The sequence below is a fragment of the Lolium perenne genome, chromosome 1 (assembly GCF_019359855.2).
Source record: "Lolium perenne isolate Kyuss_39 chromosome 1, Kyuss_2.0, whole genome shotgun sequence".
Lineage (NCBI taxonomy): Eukaryota > Viridiplantae > Streptophyta > Magnoliopsida > Poales > Poaceae > Lolium > Lolium perenne.
Window position 1 is genome coordinate 56,461,820 of NC_067244.2, and position 18,982 is coordinate 56,480,801.

Below are 18,982 nucleotides of genomic sequence, written 5' to 3' on the forward strand. Positions count from 1 at the left end.
GAGTATCCGAGAGACGTATCCAAACCTTGTTGGATTAATGATGAGATAAAATAAAATGACGCCATTATATTTTTATGGATTATGCTTTAGAGACTACCGCTTTTACACTAAATAGAGCATCATCATAATCCGTTGAAATGACACCATACGAGTTATGGCATGGGTATAAACCCTAATAGTCTTTTCTAAAATTTTGGTGTGCGTAGCATAAGTAAATAAGTTTACAACCAAAACCGGATGAATGTCTTTGTAGTTGTCCCAGAGAACAAATTGGGAATTTTTTCCACTATGAAGTAAAAGACAAAAGTGTTTGTTAATGTTACTTGCTTATTTCCAAGAAATTGTTTTCTAGCGAAGTATTTGAGTGGGAGGACAATGGAACTTGATAAGGTTCATGAACCTAAGCATGATGATCAGAGTAGCGCAGCATCATAAATGGTTCCGGAAGCGGCCACGACTATCATGGCTCCCATGTCTACAAAGTGTTATAGTCATGGAGATCAAAGTACCTATTGAACCTTGTAGATGTGGTTTACTTTGTGATCGAATAAATGATTTGTGGATAAAGGATTGATTTTGAACAATGATAAACCAACTACATACAAAGAAGTTATGATGGGCCCTGACTCCGTTAAAATGGCTATATGCCATGAAATCCAAGATAGGTGAATACCTTTTAAAAGTAAATGGATCTATAAAATTGATGGACTAGGATGGAATATCCTTGAAGAAGCTCGACTTGTCGAAAAGTTGTTTACGACAAAGTTCAAAGAGTTGACTACGATAAGATTAGATCTTCCGTAGCGATGCTTATAGTCTATGTGGATTATTCTAGTAATCGCTACATATTTCTTTTATGAGATATGATAGTAGGATGGCAGAAATACATTTCTTACCAGAAGTTTGTTTAAGGATGTATACTAGATACAAACCAAAGAGTTTTGCTAGCCCGTGAAATACTAGATAAGTATCACAGAGTTGGAATCTTCACCGGATGAAATAATTAAAGAGTTTTGATTTCATCAGAAACGATGAAGATGCTTGCATTTGCAAGAAATTAAGTGGGAGTGCTGAGACATAGTTATAATATTATATGTGGATGATATATCATTGATTATAAATGATGTAATTATATACTTGATGTGATTAAAAGGTTTCATTGAGAATTAACTTCAATGAAAGGATATGGACTGAAACATATATAGTGTCAAGATCTATGGAGATAGATTGAAACACATAATAAGTTTAAGTCAAAGTACATAGAATGAATATTGAAGTAGTTCAATATAAAAATATTAAGAAGGTGTTCTTTTCCATGTGAAGTTTTAACAAGACTTGAGTGTAGTTGACACTCGATGAGTAAAAGCACATGAGTGATTTTAGATCACGAATAATATGTACAAAATCAGATGTCCTGTGCTCTAAAGTGTTACGAGCATATACCAGAATGATTCATGTAATGATCATTGGATAATAGTAAGAATATCCCTGAGTACTTTAGAAGAACCAAGGATATATATAGTTTTGTATGGCGTAATGACAAACAAATCGCTGTAAGGTGTTGCACCGATATTAGTTTGGTCACATATAAAAATAAAATTTCAATCTCAATTAGGCTAAGTGTTGTTTAAAAGGTAGCACAATGAGCTAGAAGAAGTCTATGCTAGATTTAGATGAGTTCTAAATATTGTGACGGATTCTACAAGTGAAGGCAGAGTATGTCATTGTTTTGACAATGACTGAGGATGTTTAAGTCGAGGAGTTATTTGAGAACTTGGTGTAGTTCCGATAGTGTCAGAACTTTGAAGCTATATTGTGTGTGACAATATTAGTGACATGTTTCAGACCGCGGAATTAAGGTTTCACCAGAAGACCGAACATATACGATTAATGCCGACTCATTTGGAAAATGAGTGATGCGTGAAGACGCAAATGAATTGCAAAATACATACGTTTCCGAGCTTGTCAGATTCATTGACTGAAACCTCTCCCGTGAGCAAAACATGATAAGCACCAGAAGGCCAAGGTGTTATATCTTTACAACTGTAAACTAGATTATTGACTCTAGTGCAAGTGGGAGACTGTTGGAGATATGCCCGAGAGGCAATAATAAATTGGTTATTGATATATCTTAGTGTTCATGATAAATTTTTACACCCCATGCTATAATTGTATTAACCGGAAACATTAATACATGTGTGTTGTGTAAACAACCAGAGTCCCTAGTAAGCCTCTTGTATAACTAGCTTGTTGATTAATAGATGATCAAGATTTCGTGATCATGAACATTGGATGTTATTAATAATAAGGTTATGTCATTGGATGAATGATATAATGGACACACACCCAAATGAGCATAGCTAAGATCAAGTCATTAAGTTCAACTTGCTATAAGCTTTCGATACATAGTTACCTAGTCCTTCGACCATGAGATCATGTAAATCACTTACACCGGAAGGATGCTTTGATTACATCAAACGCCATTGCGTTAGTGGATGGTTATAAAGATGGGATTAAGTATTCGGAAAGTGTGAGTTGAGGCATATGGATCAAGAGTGAGATTTGTCCATCCCGATGACGGATAGATATACTCTGGGCCCTCTCGGTGGAATGTCGTCTGATTAGCTTGCAAGCATGTGACTAGGTCACAAGAGATGACATACCACGGTACGAGTAAATAGTACTTGTCAGTAACGAGGTTGAACTAGGTATGGAGATACCGATGATCGAACCTCGGACAAGTAAAGTATCGCGTGACAAAGGGAATCAGTATCGTATGTAAATGGTTCAATCGATCACTAAGTTATCGTTGAATGTGTGGGAGCCATTATGGATCTCCAGATCCCGCTATTGGTTATTGGTCGGAGAGGAGTCTCGATCATGTCCGCATAGTTCTCGAACCGTAGGGTGACACACTTAAGGTTTGATGTCGTTTTAATTAGATATGGAATATGGAATGGAGCTCGAATGTTTTTTGGAGTCTCAGATGGGATCCGAGACTTCACGAGGAGGTTCAGAATGGTCCAGAGAATAAGATTCATATATGGGAAGTCATTTTCCGGGGTTCGGAAAAAATCCGGTGTTTTGACCGGAGCTTCTAGAATGTTTTGGAAGGACCGGAATAGTCCGAAATAGGGAAAATTTGCTACAGGACACCGTTATTTTCTGGCGTTTGCCAAAACACACTGCTCGATTATGTCTTTGCCAGGTACCATTACAATTTAATAGCACATTTGCTAGAACACACCACCTAGCCGAAAACGGAAAGTTTTGCACTTTTACCTAGGATGACTGGTTTTGAAGACAAAATGCAAAACTTTCCGTTTTCGGCCAGGTGGTGTGTTCTGGCAAATGTGCCACAGAATTGTAATGGTATCTGGCAAAGACACAATCGAGCGGTGTGTTTTGGCAAACACCAGAAAATAATGGTGTCCTGTAGCAAATTTTCCCTCCGAAATATTGTGGAAGGTTCCGGAAGTGTCCGGGATGACCCGAGCTGTCTAAGGAAGTTTGGAGGGTTCCATAATAGGTGTATCCATGTTTTCCTTAAGGGTTAAGAAGTTTCCCCTAAGTCAGATTCGGATTTGGCAAAAGAGTCCTAGTTTAGTAGGTTTCGGCTGACAGAAACCTACCGAAACTCTCCCAAACTTTGGGAGCAGGTCTTGGACGACCCAAGGACCTTTTCCACCTATAAAAGGAGGGCAAGGGGAGCCCCAAGAGGTGCACAAGTCGCATCCCTAGCTCCCTCTCCCCAAACCCTAACCGCCCTTCCTCCTCCTCCTCCTTCTTGCACGACTATGGTGAAGCCCTGCAGGATTTCTCCACCACCACCGCCACCACGCCGTCGTGCTGTCGGGATTCCGAGGAGGATCTACTACTTCCGCTGCCCGCTGGAACGGGGAGAAGGACGTCGTCATCAACACCGAACGTGTGACCGAGTACGGAGGTGCTGCCCGACTGTGGCACCGTCAAGATCTTCTACGCGCTTTTGAAAGCGGCAAGTGATCGACTACATCAACAACGAGATCTAATCTCGTAGGTTTTGAAATCTTCGAGGGTTAGTCTCATGATCTTCATCTCGTTGCTACCATCTACTAGATTAGATCTTGGCTTGTTATTCGTTCTTGCGGTAGGAATTTTTTTGTTTTCTATGATACGAATGCCATCAGTAATTCCTCGCCGAAGGTGGAGAGGCGACGCGGCGGAGCGGCGACAGGGGCGACGGGGGGAGTAGGTTTTTGGAACCCAACTCCCCTCTGCTGCCTTTATTGATATAGGTCGACGCTCCGGTTTCTCGGGCCCCCGAACTACTTATACGGGCCGGCACACCGATTCAAGCTCCGTTCTGCGCAACTTTCGGCCCAAACCCGTAAATCCGCCGGAAAAATTCAGTTCTGGCGGGATTTACGGGCTCTGTTAAAGATGTCTTATGTATCATTGGGCCCAAGAGAGCTTTTTCGGTCTAGCAGCCCATTGGGTTTGGAGACCGGATTTCGTGGTCGAACCACACGGGCTCAAATGGGTGGAGTCCGGCGGTCTGGCCCAACCCAACGGAGAGATGGCGCCCGTCGTGCCCGGCGGCGGCCGTTCTGGTTTCGTGGGTGAGCCGAGCCGAGGCCGGTGGGAGAAGCTCGGAGCCGCGTCGCAGAGCCGCCCCGTTTCGTTCCCAGCGCGAGGTTCATCCCATTCAAACCTCCGTCCCTACTCTCCGCCCAACCAAGCCCCTTCTCGTCATTTCGCCAATTTGGGTTCGCGCCTGTTCTTCTCGTCTCCTGATCACAGAGGACTCGCTGCAGGTTAATCTCAGCTCAGGTGTTACTACCTCACAGCTGTGGAGTGAAAGAAGCAATTCTGTATCGTTTTTTTTAAATCGTGTAGTTGTTTTCATGTGGAGTGAGCTCTAAGTTTGAGGAACCATCATTGATTCGATTCACTCATGATTCAACATAACTTTGCTCATCTTTTTGACCATTGATTCGATTCACTCATGATTCAACATAACTTTGCTCATCTTTTTAACCATTGAATGAATGGCAGCATACCTTGCTTCAGATGTTCCTTTCATATGTCATATATAGAGAGAGTTGCCTGTGCCTGGAATGGAATTGGCTGAGGGTGCCATTTCATTACAAAATTAGGCAACTAGTTAGCCAAATTTACTGGCCTCGGCCCTTCAGGCCTCAACGGGAATCCCCCAGCATTCTTCAATGTTCTGGGAACGTGAAGCAGAGGCGCAATTGTTTTTCATTAATCAGTTCCTTTCTTCTTATTTGGTTTCATTCGTATTACACCTTTTTCTGTATATTTACTTTATTATCCTTTTTAGAGTATCTTTTTTCTATATTTTACTTGTGACACTTATCATTTCTGGGCATTTTACTGGTTACAACGATCATGTCGCTAAATGGCACCAGCTAAGATCTCATTCCATGGACGTAAACAGTACGGTGATTACAAACTTCATATTGCTCCCTTAAATCTCGTGCAGTCGTATCATGTTCATGCACAATATATGCTCCATATAATTCTTTGTAGATATTTCCGTTAATATACAAAACTTGTTTTTCTTATACCCTCTGAAGAACTTAATGTTGCTTTTGGATATGTCGTCCCATCCTGATGTTAATTTGAAGCTTCTGCTTGTTATACAAAAATATGCAACATGAAGGATGAGTGCATGAATACGCTATAACTGAGTGCAATGTTGAAAGAAAAAAAAGAGAAAAAGTAAATAAAAAAAATGGTGTAGCATGAAAGCTTTGTTATTACCTTTGTAGTTGCAGGCAAGTATTTAAAATCAAAGCTGCTCATGCATAGCTATGAGATTTTTCATCAACTTGATGTTGACTATTTGCATCCTTTTTGCATTGTAAATCAATACCTATCTAAGTAAAGCCGTGCAGCAATATTTTTTTATGTAAGGCATAAGGATTATTTTGCTGTCAAATGGTGTGGTTTGGAGAATTCGACCCTTCTGTGTTGGAGAATTTTTTTGGTCAGCATGTCTTTGTACAACATGAAAACCCCATAGGATTTTTTTTTTAAAAATCAGGAATGCATAAGTTAGTGAAGAACTCTCTACAAAGTCACATACTGTCAGCTGGAATGAAAACAGGCTTCCTTAACAATTAATGTAGAATTAAAAAAATATGACATCAGTATTTGCCTGCTTTGGGGGGCCATGGCATACTGCAGGATATTTCTTGGAGTTGCAAAAGGCTAACATGACTTCATTCTTGTCCATTTTCTTGGATCATAGCAGAGTGTCATAGTTCGGTACGTTGACACTGTCTAAGTGTAAGTGCTCTGTACCTTTCATCGTCTTTTTGTTGTTGTTGTTCATGATTAATACAGTGCGGCAGGTTCCCTAAATTGAGGAAGGATCCACTATGAGATGATGCAATCCTCCCTACAAAGTTTTCCAGTATCTTGTTAACATCACATTTGGTCACCAATGTTTCACATTAGTACGTGAATTTTTTTTCTGAATACTTACATATAAAATCACTTACTGTTTGCACTGTTGTCTTTTACTCCATACTTCTATTATGTGCCCTGTCTCCTGTGATAGAAGGGGATTCTCTCCAGCTGGTTGCTCTATAATCATGAATTCTTCTTAGATGTGTTTTACCGCGTAGACGGAATCCGTTTTATTAGCTTCAATGCAAAGATGTTTTCATCTGTTTCGGAGATATTACACTCAAGATTTTATCTACATTGTCTTTGTACCTTGATGTCATCTCATTTGACCATGGAACCTCACGATAATTGTGACAAACTAACATATGTTTGCATTGGAAACGAAACAAACATAAGTATGAACAATGATATATGGAGACTAAGACTATGGACGAATTGATGACTATTTGATTTGACAGAACATGGTGCAAGAGATATTGAGAACCACCATGATTAGCCACTCTATCTTGTAGAAAATTTCGGTTTCCAGATAAAATCATTTCTAGTTGGTACATTTCATTTCGCTTGTAACCTCTTTCTGATGGAATAGAAGTGCAGTAAAAAGTAAGACTACACTTTCTTGGGAGCCATTAACAACATGAAAAATTCAGGAGAAGATTGGAGCTGACGGTGAACAAGTAACGAATATACTGCGAAATTAAGTGCATATGATGAAAGGTGATGAGGTCACCAAGACAACAAGTAGAGGAAGATGGCTACGGCTATAGTTCCTATATGAATACTTTTATCTTAATTGCTGCTTAGAGCGGAAAGAGATCAAAGCGCTCAATTCCACTATGCTCAGAACCCGGGCACTGCTCCCGAGATGGTTTCTCTAAAGAACTACTATCTTATTATTAAACCGTAGCTAAAGATGTATAGCTTGAGTGTGAATAGGCCGCCCACCAATTCTATATTTGAATCTCTAATCATTCCACCGTGTGCACTAAAGAACTGTTGATTTTTGTGGTCTACATCTCCATCCCAGGGTGCTTTGTATTGATCGGTTAACCATGTTTAGCAATGGAAAAAATGATTAGTGTGATTGATATATGCAAAAATGTACAGTTCTACTTACAAAGTTGATGGAATTTACAGTTACGCACATTATATGACTATAGTTAAATCTGTGTATCTTTCCACTGCTTCATGGTGGTAACAGTGAGTAGATTTTTATTGATTTCTGTTCATTGCTATTTCATAGATTTATTTTTTTGGAGCAACCGGCAGGAGCTCTGCCTTTTCATTAAGAAGAGGGAAATTTGGCAAGTTTATAAGGGAAACTGGCCGAAAACCGATAGAAACACAACACCGTGTCCGGTTTATAAGGAAAACTAGACAAGAGAAAACCACACACGGCACAGTTTTTCTGGGAAAACCGGTGAAACCACACACGGCACAGTTTTTCATAGATTTAGCTATACATTAGTTTTGAGCTTGTGAGGAAATGAAGAGAAGTTATTGAAGGAAAATAGAAATGGCATTTCTTCGTGAGTTTTCGTGAAACTCAACTCCTCCTCGATCACGGTTTATCTTGGATCCTTTTCTGCTTAGGTATGTCCGTATGTGAAAAATTAAACTGGTAAAATTCCTTGTGTTTGTAAGTTGTAACCTTCCCGTGTGATCCTTGAGCCTGTCAGCGTAAATACACATCCTTCTACTTTTCTCTCTAATAGCAGGCACACATTTCCTTCATTGACTGGGCACAATTTCAGCAAATGATACAATATAATTGGAGCAGTTCGGCTGGCAGTGGCAAATGGATCTGTGTTCTACTACAGCACCGCCAAGGCAAGGATCTTTCAGCAGGTAACCATTTGAAATGAACGAAAAATTAGTTGATGTTTAGCAAAACTGTTCACTGTTTAGAGTCGGCTTGTCTGCCTTGACATGCGCCTCATTAATCATCAAAAAGTTGTAATTCTCATTTGAAAATACAAGGGTTTGCACACCAGTGGCCACCCCTCGCAGGAAGCTCTTTTTTGGTTCATTCATCAGCATCAATTAAGGCACTAACATCACTTGTTTATTGCTGATACACATCATGCCTGCTCTTAATTGCTTGGAGTTAAACTAATGGCTACCTCTTCCCAATGATACCTATCATCTACGCATATCTGTTCCACCATCTCGTTCTCACATGATGCCTATCCTTGTCCTTGTGCTATTGTATTCTTCATGGTCCTTTTACCCCTCCATGTGCCCTACCACCTCCCTGTCCCTCATACCTAGATTCTCCCTATTTCTTAGTTTCTCTCACTAGCACCATTTCAATTCTTAGGCAATGCAATATTTGTTCATGTTTGTGTCACTTGCAAGCTGGCTCTCAAATATTTCTGTTGTTGAGTCCCTTTCTCCTCTTACCATTTCTGTTTGAATTTTGCCCACCTTTGCTTTTCCTGGCCTTTAAACCTACCTTTTCTTTTTAGTGTGTACGATTTCTTATATATGTTTACATGTAATTTACCCTCTTCAGCAAGAGATGAAACACATGAGTACCACCAATAGCCACACCATGTCTATGGGGACCTACAAACGAATGGAATATTGACGTGTGGGTCGACACAGCACGCGGCAACGTATCCTTAGAGTCCACTGCCTCACGTGACATACTAATCACTTTCACTTAATATAATAAAAAATAACACAGTGAGATGCCTTTCAAGTTTCAACTATAGGTCGATCTGCATACAGTTACGAATTACATGCATAAGCATCAAGAGAGCAGGCCCATTCAGGAACTTGCCAGCAAAATTGATGATGCTATGCGCATCAAGATACCAAATGGAGTTAGAAAAACAAGTTAAGGTTGGTAGATCTAGGTGATGACATGGGTAAAAAATCTTGAAAACTCCTTCATTGTGCAAATGATGGTACTTTTTTTACGCATTCTTCTATCAGTATGCAAACATGCTAGATTGTGGCCTCCACTCTCTTGCATCCATGTAAACTGAGACGCAAAGCTTTTGTGTTTATTTGAAAAAAAATGTTAGGCCTTTGCTGTTTGTGCCAGCTTTCAGTTTTCTGTACGATGCTATGTTACTTGTAATTCATGAACACTGATCTTGATTGATTTGGGTATCAGAAAAAAACCTGGCGATTTTTTAGGTGGTCTGGAAGGAGCGTAATAACAGTCCTTAACAAAGCATAAGACCACAAATTAATATGGGGGATCGCCGACGAAGAAAGGTTGTGGAGGGACAGAGGTAGAAGAGCCATTGATCTGGAGAGGTTGTTGTTATGCTTTGACTCTAATTGCTTGTTAATTGTAGTACTTCCGATCATTCACCATTTATCTCTATGTTCTTTACTGTAAAAACAGCAGCATGTACCGTATCTTTTTGGTAAAACAACAAACACTGCAGATAGAAGTTGTGATTCCTGTGTAAATACTCTGCAAATTCCATCATCTTCTGCGGGATCATCAACAAACATTTTGTCAGGCATACTTCAATCACAATTCACAGTCGGTGCGTTTTCACTGATTTCAAAAAATGACTCTAGTTGCAAGTTACTTATATTTCTGATCATTGGCCATTTATCTGTGTAACGATGTTCTTTACCGTAAAAAGCAGCAGCATGTACCATCTCTTGTTGGTAAAACAACCAACACTGCAAATAGAAGTTGTGATTCCAATGTAAATACTCTGCAAGTTCCATCATCTTCTGTGGGATCAGTAGTTCTGCACTGGCTAATCTGAGCTGCCCATTTACCAAGAGGAATTTTGGAGGGTGGAAGGTAGATCTAGATCTGCGCGCCTGCAAAATTTCATCTACTTTCACTAGTATAATCCACCCCGCTTGACACAAAGTACAAATGGGCAGCAGTTAACTAAGTTCCTGGCAGTGTGAAAGGCAAGATTAGATCTAACCGGGAGCATGTGACAGCCTCTCCATTGATGTTGTGTTAGCTTCAGATCCAATCCATTCCTGCCAGGAAACAGCCTCTGCCGTCAGGGGTTTATAGTATTGTTACTGCATGGAATGAACTGTTTCTTCAACCTCTGTGTCATGTGTGTCACCAGTGGGTAACCAGCTGTGATGTCTCGTTTTTATTCTTGTTATAACTTTCAACTCTGGAGAGTGGAGATAAATTATTCCTACCTCAGTAGTTCAATTGTCACCCTGATGTGCCCACAATTACATTGCAGGTCTTACCGGGTGATCACGGAACGAGGTGTCTAACACTCAAGTCTAACCTGAAAATAAAGGAGAATGATTTATCAACATTAAGAATACGTTTCTAACTTCGTTGTTGCCATCATTCTGTTCACTCTGACATCTATTGTTTGTGAGGTACTGAGTTGTCATTTTGCTAAATATATATTCCACAGAAATCATTATTCTGAATCTTTGGTTTACTGCAGCTGAGTTTTCTCCTTTTCTACTTGATCTCCAATCTTCTTTGTACAGGAAGAGGATATCTTGGAGAAGTTTACAGAAATATGGTTTGATTTCCATTCTTGTAGAGGATGAATTCCAATTCCATTTATTTTCATTTGGAACTATTGGTCCCATTGCCTCTCAGTTCTGACTAGCACTCCAATTGTCACCCTGCAAAGTCCAAAATTACAGCAAGGTATCTAACTGCAGGCTGTTAAGTATCAGTTGATCAAACTTACTAGCTGTGACGTGCTTGTTATTTAATGTTATCCCTGTTGAGACACACCCTTTCCATGATGAAGCTGCTCACCCCGGATGCCATCTTTTCCTACTCTTAGCAGCTAGCAAAGCTGTTACTGCTGTTAAAAAATTCCCCAAGTTGGGCACTGCAAAGCAATTAGACGTTGGTGATGGTGACGCCTGTCCAAAATTCAAATACTTAATCTTCGATGAATCCCAATAATGGTGACTATGGCCAAATATTTTGAAATGGAGTTAAAAAAATAATCCTGGAGGGGCCAGAAGAGGGCACTTCTGAACAATTTCCTAGGAGGGACAAGGTGTGGTAGTGTGCACTGTTGCCTTGGATCCAGAGATTCTGCAGGTACAAAGGTCGCCTCCCTCTATTGCTTCATCATCTCATCAACCTCAAATACTCACTTTAACCTCCTTCTCTCTTCCTCTCTCTACTTATGCTAAACCTCTTCACCACTCCATTAATTAGTTACTAGTAGGCTTGCGACATAAGCAAGACCAAGATTTGAGAGGCAAATTAGCAAAGCTCTATAGAATTAAGTAGCTTAGCTTCCCTTGTAGTAGTAGTACTGATGTTCTTGCACATAATTGTACTTTGGTAGTTGGTACAACTACGGCGAGGAAGTGTTTGCTCTTATATGCGCGCGCAGTGCGTCTCGTTGGTGCTATGAGTCGAAGAAGCAAATGGAGGACGGCTCCGTCGACGTCCATGGCGGCGTTCCTCAGGTGCTGCGCGCTTGCATTGCTCTGCGTGGGCAGTGCTGTCGTCGCCGTGGACGAACAGGGCGCGGCGCTGCTCGCGTGGAAGACAACGCTGCGTAACGGCCCTGGCGCGCTGGCAGACTGGAAGGCCGGTGACGCATCCCCGTGCCGGTGGACCGGCGTGGCGTGCAATGCTGGCGGCGGCGTCACCGAGCTGAGCCTGCAGTTCGTGGACCTGCTAGGAGGCGTCCCGGCCAACCTGGCCGGCGCCGTGGGCAGCACGCTGACCCGACTCGTCCTCACTGGCACGAACCTGACAGGTCCCATCCCGCCGGAGCTCGGCGCGCTGCCGGCGCTGGCGCACCTCGACCTCAGCAACAATGCCCTCACGGGGTCGATACCGGCCGGGCTGTGCCGGACGGGGAGCAAGCTCGAGACGCTGTACCTCAACGCCAACCGCCTGGAGGGCGCCATCCCGGATGCCATCGGCAACCTCACGTCTCTCCGGGAGCTCATCATCTACGACAACCAGCTCGCCGGCAGGATTCCAGGGGCCATCGGCCGGATGGCCAGCCTGGAGGTGCTCCGTGGCGGCGGCAACAAGAATCTCCACGGCGCGCTCCCCACGGAGATCGGGGACTGTTCCAGCCTCACCATGCTCGGCCTCGCCGAGACAAGCATCACCGGCCCGCTCCCGGCGAGTCTCGGCCGGCTCAAGAACCTCACCACGGTGGCCATCTACACGACGCTGCTCTCCGGCCCGATTCCGGCGGAGCTCGGCCGGTGCAGCAGCCTGGAGAACATTTACCTCTACGAGAACGCGCTGTCCGGGTCCATCCCGGCACAGCTCGGCGGGCTCAAGAAGCTCAAGAACCTGCTGTTGTGGCAGAACCAGCTCGTCGGCATCATCCCGCCGGAGCTCGGGTCGTGCAGCGAGCTCGCTGTGATCGACCTGTCGCTCAACGGGCTCACTGGCCGCATCCCGGCGTCGCTCGGGAAGATTTCCTCGCTGCAGGAGCTGCAGCTCAGCGCGAACAAGCTCTCCGGCACGGTGCCCCCGGAGCTCGCTCGGTGCAGCAACCTCACCGACCTGGAGCTCGACAATAACCAGATCACGGGCGCCATCCCTGCCGAGCTCGGCGGCCTCCCAGCGTTGCGCATGCTGTACCTGTGGGCCAACCAGCTGACCGGAACCATCCCGCCGGAGCTCGGCCAGTGCACCAGCCTCGAGTCTCTCGACCTGTCCACCAATGCTCTGACCGGGCCGATCCCGCCGTCGCTCTTCCGGCTCCCACGGCTATCCAAGATGCTGCTCATCAACAACCAACTCTCCGGCCAGTTGCCACCGGAGATCGGCAATTGCACGTCCCTTGACCGTTTCCGGGCAAGCGGCAACCACATCGCTGGAGTGATACCTCCGGAAATCGGCATGCTTGGGAATCTGAGCTTCCTGGACCTCGGCTCAAACCGGCTCTCCGGCTACCTCCCGGCAGAGCTATCCGGGTGCCGGAACCTCACCTTCTTGGATCTGCACGACAATGCCATCGCTGGCGTGCTGCCGACAGGAATCTTCAAAGAGTTGCTCTCGCTCCAGTACCTCGACCTCTCCTACAATGCCATCGGCGGCGCGCTCCCTTCAGACATCGGCATGCTCACTTCGCTGACGAAACTCATCCTCAGCGGTAATCGGCTGTCCGGGCCGATACCACCGCAGATCGGCTCGTGCTCCCGCCTCCAGCTCCTTGATGTTGGCGGCAACTCGCTGTCGGGTCACATACCGGGGAGCATCGGCAAGATTCCGGCGTTGGAGATCACCCTTAACCTCAGCTGCAACAGCTTGTCTGGCGCGATGCCGGCGGAGTTCGCTGGGCTCGTGAGGCTCGGGGTGCTCGACGTCTCTCACAACCAGCTCTCCGGCGATCTGGAGACGCTGTCCGCGCTCCAGAACCTCGTGGCGCTCAACGTCTCCTTCAACGGCTTCTCGGGGCGGCTGCCGGAAACGGCGTTCTTCGCGAAGCTGCCTACAAGCGACGTCGAGGGCAACCGGGCGCTCTGCCTCTCGCGGTGCCCAGGCGACGCCAACGACCGCGAGCTCCAGGCGCGCCGCACCGCTCGTGTCGCGATGGCCGTGTTGCTCTCCGCCCTCGTTGTCCTCCTCTTGGCCGCGGCACTCGTCCTGTTCGGGTGGCGCCGGCGTGGTGCGCTCACCAGCAGCGATGAGAAGGACGGTGAGATGTCGCCGCCGTGGGACGTCACGCTGTACCAGAAGCTTGACATCGGTGTCGCCGATGTGGTTCGCAGCCTCACTCCGGCGAACGTCATCGGCCACGGGTGGTCCGGTGAGGTGTACCGCGCGAACGTCCCGTCAACAGGGGTCACGATCGCCGTCAAGAAGTTCCAGTCGTGCGACGAGGCGTCCGTCGAGGCGTTCGCGTGCGAGGTGAGCGTGCTCCCGCGTGTCCGCCACCGCAACATAGTCCGGCTTTTGGGATGGGCGTCCAACCGGCGGACGCGCCTCCTCTTCTACGAATACCTGCCGAACGGCACCCTCGGCGGCCTTCTGCATGGAGCTGGCGCGACCGGCGCCTCTGTGGTGGAGTGGGAGGTGCGCCTCGCGATCGCGGTCGGCGTGGCCGAGGGCCTGGCGTACCTCCACCACGACTGCGTGCCAGGGATCATCCACCGTGATGTCAAGGCCGACAACATCCTCCTCGGCGATCGCTACGAGGCTTGCCTCGCCGACTTCGGCCTGGCCCGAGTTGCCGACGACGGCGCCAACTCGTCGCCTCCGCCGTTCGCCGGATCCTATGGCTACATCGCTCCCGGTAAGCATTTGAACTATACTGTTCAAAATTCAATTTTCTTGTATGATTAGCACCAGATTGACTGACGCCTAAGGTTTATGCAGAGTACGGATGTATGACCAAGATCACAACCAAGAGCGACGTGTACAGCTTCGGCGTGGTGCTGCTGGAGATGATCACCGGGCGGCGCACGCTGGACGCGGCGTTCGGCGAGGGGCAGAGCGTGGTGCAGTGGGTGCGCGACCACCTCTGCCGGAAGCGTGACCCAGCGGAGATCGTCGACGCGAGGCTGCAGGGCCGGCCGGACACGCAGGTCCAGGAGATGCTGCAGGCCCTCGGCATCGCTCTGTTGTGCGCAAGCCCGCGGCCGGAGGACCGGCCGACCATCAAGGACGTGGCGGCGCTGCTACGCGGCATCCGGCATGAGGACGGCGGTGATGCACGGAAGGCCGGGAACAACGGAGGCGGGAGCGAGACGGAGGCCACGAAGAGGGCCGATCCAAAGAAGCCCATCTCGCCAACAAAACTGATGGCTCTCACTAGACCGGTCCAAACCCAGGCCCAGGTCAAGGCCCGAGCGAGCTCGGGTTCGTTGGGCCTACTCAACGACCGTGAGTGATGATAGCCTGAGCCCTCAGGTGACTGGCCCCACTAGCAGTGTGATGTTGACGATGCAACAAATTAGGGCGTGTGTACTTTCAGGGGGGCTTTAGAAATGATGTAATCACTCTCCACTGTTAACAGAGTGCAAGGGGGTGCGTGTGAGTGTGTCGTTTTGCTAGGTGCACGCTCTTTAGGTACAAAGTGGCATTTTTTCTATAGGAATTTAGTGACCATAGGATACCATCTATAGATGGTCCAGGAGAGTCATGACAGGTCAATAATTTTGTGTACCATAAAATGGGGTATAATGCAATGGAAGTTAGTGTACATTATGCAATTAATAATCATTGCTGGCTATCTGGTCAATGAAGATGTTTGTCAAAGAGAGAACATGCCACCTATTGTTCCTACTGTCTCGGTTTGTGTCCTTTATGTAGGTGCTCTATGTTTGATTTCTTGTACCCAGCCAGATGCTCTCTTAGATGTTTGCACAAATGGAACCTACCTTTTAGATTGAAACCTGCAAATTGGATGTTCGTAAGAAAACAATGCAAACTTGTTCATGATTTCTTCCACACTATTCATATGCTCTATTGGAAGTTGTGGATAAGGCCTCAATGATTCAGATGATTCTTTTTTTTTTGCGAAACATAACTTGCATTACTCAAATCAGGGGTTACAATCTTGGTAGCAAATATTTGCTAAACCATCTGGGCCAGAGCATTGCCAAACAGCCGTACTAGCATGAGTTCTAGCGTAATTGGCCATAAAATGACTACTGCTATTCTGACTACGATTAACATGAGTAATACAAGTCCGACGGACTCTCAGCAGAGACTTAATCTCTTCTACCATTGGTGCATGGACAGATCGATCAACACCTTCAGATTTCAGCATCTTCACCGACTCAAGGCAATCAGTTTCCACTAGGATTGGCAAGTTACACCAATGTATGGCTAGAGATAAACCCTCCATGATCGCATGTAGTTCAGCACCAAAAGGATCCCTACATGACTGTAGGTTCCGACATGCTGAGAGAATGATGTTACCATCATGATCACGAACAACCATGCTAGCTCCTGCATCCCCCTTATTGTCAAAGGACCCGTCGGTATTAAGCTTACACCATCCAGCCCACGGCGGCGCCCAGAGCATAGGTAGCTTGTCAGTCGGATCCTTGTGTTCATGGAAACGTTGTTCTTCTTGATCGAAAATGAACTTGCCCTTTAGAATATCTTCAGTAGGATGACACTTGATGTTAACTATGGATTCCAGGTAACTCACAAGAAAACGGCGAGAGGCTTCCAACTGACGTGGGCATTACCCTTCGAGTAACCAGCGTTGCCCTATCCGGTATTGACTAATTGGAGGCCCATGAAGATACCTGAAGGCGTGATGGGCCGCTAGGTCGGCGTACCAGAAGATTCCTTGACGGGCAAGACAAGGAAGTGAACAAACAAGGAAAGATTGGATTTAAACTATTGCAAATCTAGTCGTATTCGGTTAGACCTCTTGAGACCTGGCCTCCTATATAAAGGCCAGGAGAGGGGCTGCCGAGGATCAATCAATCTTAGCAATCTTAGCCAGGAAAAGCTTAGAGCTAGGTAACCTGTAACATCCCAAGAATTTCAAAATAAAACAAATGAATTTCACTAGTTCCAAATTTTGGAACCAACAAAAACTTTTATTAATTAAGTAGGATACATAGTGATCTTGCTTAATTCTTGTGCTATTGCTATGATTGCTTGTTATTAGAAATTGAAGTGATCTAAAACCCTAAACCTCACCCCTCTTTTCACCATCCTAGTTAAGTTAAAATAAAAAGAAATTAAATAAGAAAAAGATATATGTGCCTATGGCTATTTTTATAAATCTTTACCCTAGACCTTTCTACTTTGCTTAGAGGTTTGGAAAACCTTCATACACCTTACCTAGTACTTATCAAACCATTTCCAAGTGGTTTCCAAATAAAATAAAAAGAAACTAAAAATGCCATAGAGGCATATGAGAGCAAAATAGCAAATATGTGAATTTAAGAACCTTGACCCTAATACATGTTGTGAATGGTTGGATCACTTCCATATACCATTTCCACACTCAACAACACCATTTGGGTCAAGCCAAGTCAAAGTAAAACTCAAATGCAACATATGCATAGAGGCATATGTGACACATAGCCATAATACCCAATTCTTGTTCTATGACTTTAAACCTTGACCAAATGATGTGAAACCATCCCTCAACCTAATATAACACTAAATTGACCCCAACCCATGTCCAAGTAAAGCAAGGTCAACAAATTACAAGAATAATGAAAAGTGACACATCACCTCTTATGTGTTATGGCCATTTTTGCAAATCTTTGAGCAAGACCATTTGAATTGGTATCAATGGTCTTAAAATGATTCTAAACTAATAAGAATCACATTAGAGTCAAGAAATATCAAACCAAATGGAGAGAAATTAAATAGGGAGAAAATCCCCAAAATTCACTCACATACACTTAGCCAAAATTGCAAATCTTCAACCAAGGCCACCAATGCTTGATCTATTGCTTGTAGAATACTTATCTATGATAAAAAAAACACAATTGCATCAAAGAAACAAGAATCAAATCAAAGGAAATCTCAAAACCATCTCACATGTGATGATGGTCATTTGGGTGATTTTTAACATGATCCCCTCTTTACCCCTCTGGCTTTGACTTTTCTTCAACCAAACTTGGTCAACTATGACCATGTCATCTAAGACCATATGAAGGTGAACAACTTTCATGTTGACCACACATGCTAATGTTGACCAGGTTGACCAGTAGAGAATTGCCAATTGGAGACTTTGAATTAATGAGAAGATAACCCCAAATTTGAAATCTCACAAACCTTTGCCAAAATGACCACCACCACCACCATTCTTTCTCTTTAATTATATAAATGAGATCCACCAAAAAGAATCCCAAATTTTGACCAAAAGTTTCATGCGGCCATTTTCACAAACACATTGCAGGCATGATTCTGGTTTTGGCATACACTCTATTATCCTCTGGATTTTTGCCTAAACCCCTTTCTCTCTTTGATCATTGCTGCTCCTGTACCTCCCCTGCATCAAGCCATGTACTGGTTTGGTCGACTAAAGCAATGGCATGATCACAAAAACCCCATGCCGGCCATGAAGGACACACCCATGCCACTCATCTCTCTGGCTCTCCCCTCTCTCTTTCACCATGTCAGCAAACTTCCCTGCACCTCCCTGAGCACACCTGTACCCTCCCTGGATCGAACCAAGCCTGGCATTGGACGGAACAAACACGCCCAGACAAGCCCAGGACTTGCCAGGCACGCGGTGAGCGCGCCCTGGCATGTCACTGGACGCGCCAGAACGCGTGCGTGTCCGGTCGCCCTCGTCCTCCCCTCGCTTTGCCCTCTTGCACGCGCCATCACCACACCACCAGCTAGCTCCTGGACATGCTCACTAGCCCGCGGCCGCCTTGTCGCCGTCGCCATTATCAATCTCTGCCGTGCCCGTACCGCGAGGACGCCACCGTCGCTAGCACGCCACAGACCATCATCGGCCGTCCCTTCAAGCGCGCTAGCACCGCCTAGCAGTCGCCTACACGCCGCGCATCATAGCTTGCCCCTTCGCTCCCTGGAACGGCCTCGCCGTCGACGACCTCCACGGCACCCTTGCAGCACCCGTGCCCCTATAAATAGAGACCTCCTCGCCCTTCCTTCTTCACACCATTTCTGCTCCCCTCTTTCTCCTCGACCTCCTCAAAACCT

At 45.4% G+C, this 18,982-nt stretch overlaps 1 protein-coding gene and 1 long non-coding RNA gene across 5 annotated transcripts; both read left to right on the forward strand.

The window, feature by feature from the left end:
* Window positions 1–7,869: 7,869 nt before the first annotated feature.
* LOC127293045 (uncharacterized) lies at window positions 7,870–10,820 on the forward strand. 4 transcript variants are annotated; one of them, XR_011754443.1, is made up of 3 exons: window positions 7,870–9,929; window positions 10,035–10,198; window positions 10,611–10,820. It is a non-coding gene; the product is annotated as an uncharacterized lncRNA (long non-coding RNA). The 4 variants fall into 4 exon arrangements; XR_011754442.1 differs by having other exon boundaries at window positions 7,870–8,268; window positions 9,545–9,929; window positions 10,035–10,820; XR_011754441.1 differs by having other exon boundaries at window positions 10,035–10,820.
* A 363-nt stretch (window positions 10,821–11,183) lies between these two features.
* Window positions 11,184–15,553, forward strand: LOC127293036 (uncharacterized). The gene is made up of 3 exons (XM_051322588.2): window positions 11,184–11,446; window positions 11,700–14,624; window positions 14,708–15,553. Exons 2-3 carry the CDS (start codon window positions 11,765–11,767, stop codon window positions 15,220–15,222), a joined length of 3,375 nt encoding a protein of 1,124 aa, XP_051178548.1. The 5' UTR covers window positions 11,184–11,446; window positions 11,700–11,764; the 3' UTR covers window positions 15,223–15,553.
* The last annotated feature ends 3,429 nt before the right edge of the window (window positions 15,554–18,982 follow it).

Excerpts from the sequence above, each read along its gene's own strand:
- LOC127293036 (XM_051322588.2), top strand. The coding sequence starts at position 11,765 with ATGAGTCGAAGAAGCAAATGGAGGACGGCTCCGTCGACGTCCATGGCG. Across the intron at positions 14,625-14,707 it reads CTATGGCTACATCGCTCCCG|AGTACGGATGTATGACCAAG; the intron begins GTAAGCATTTGA and ends AGGTTTATGCAG.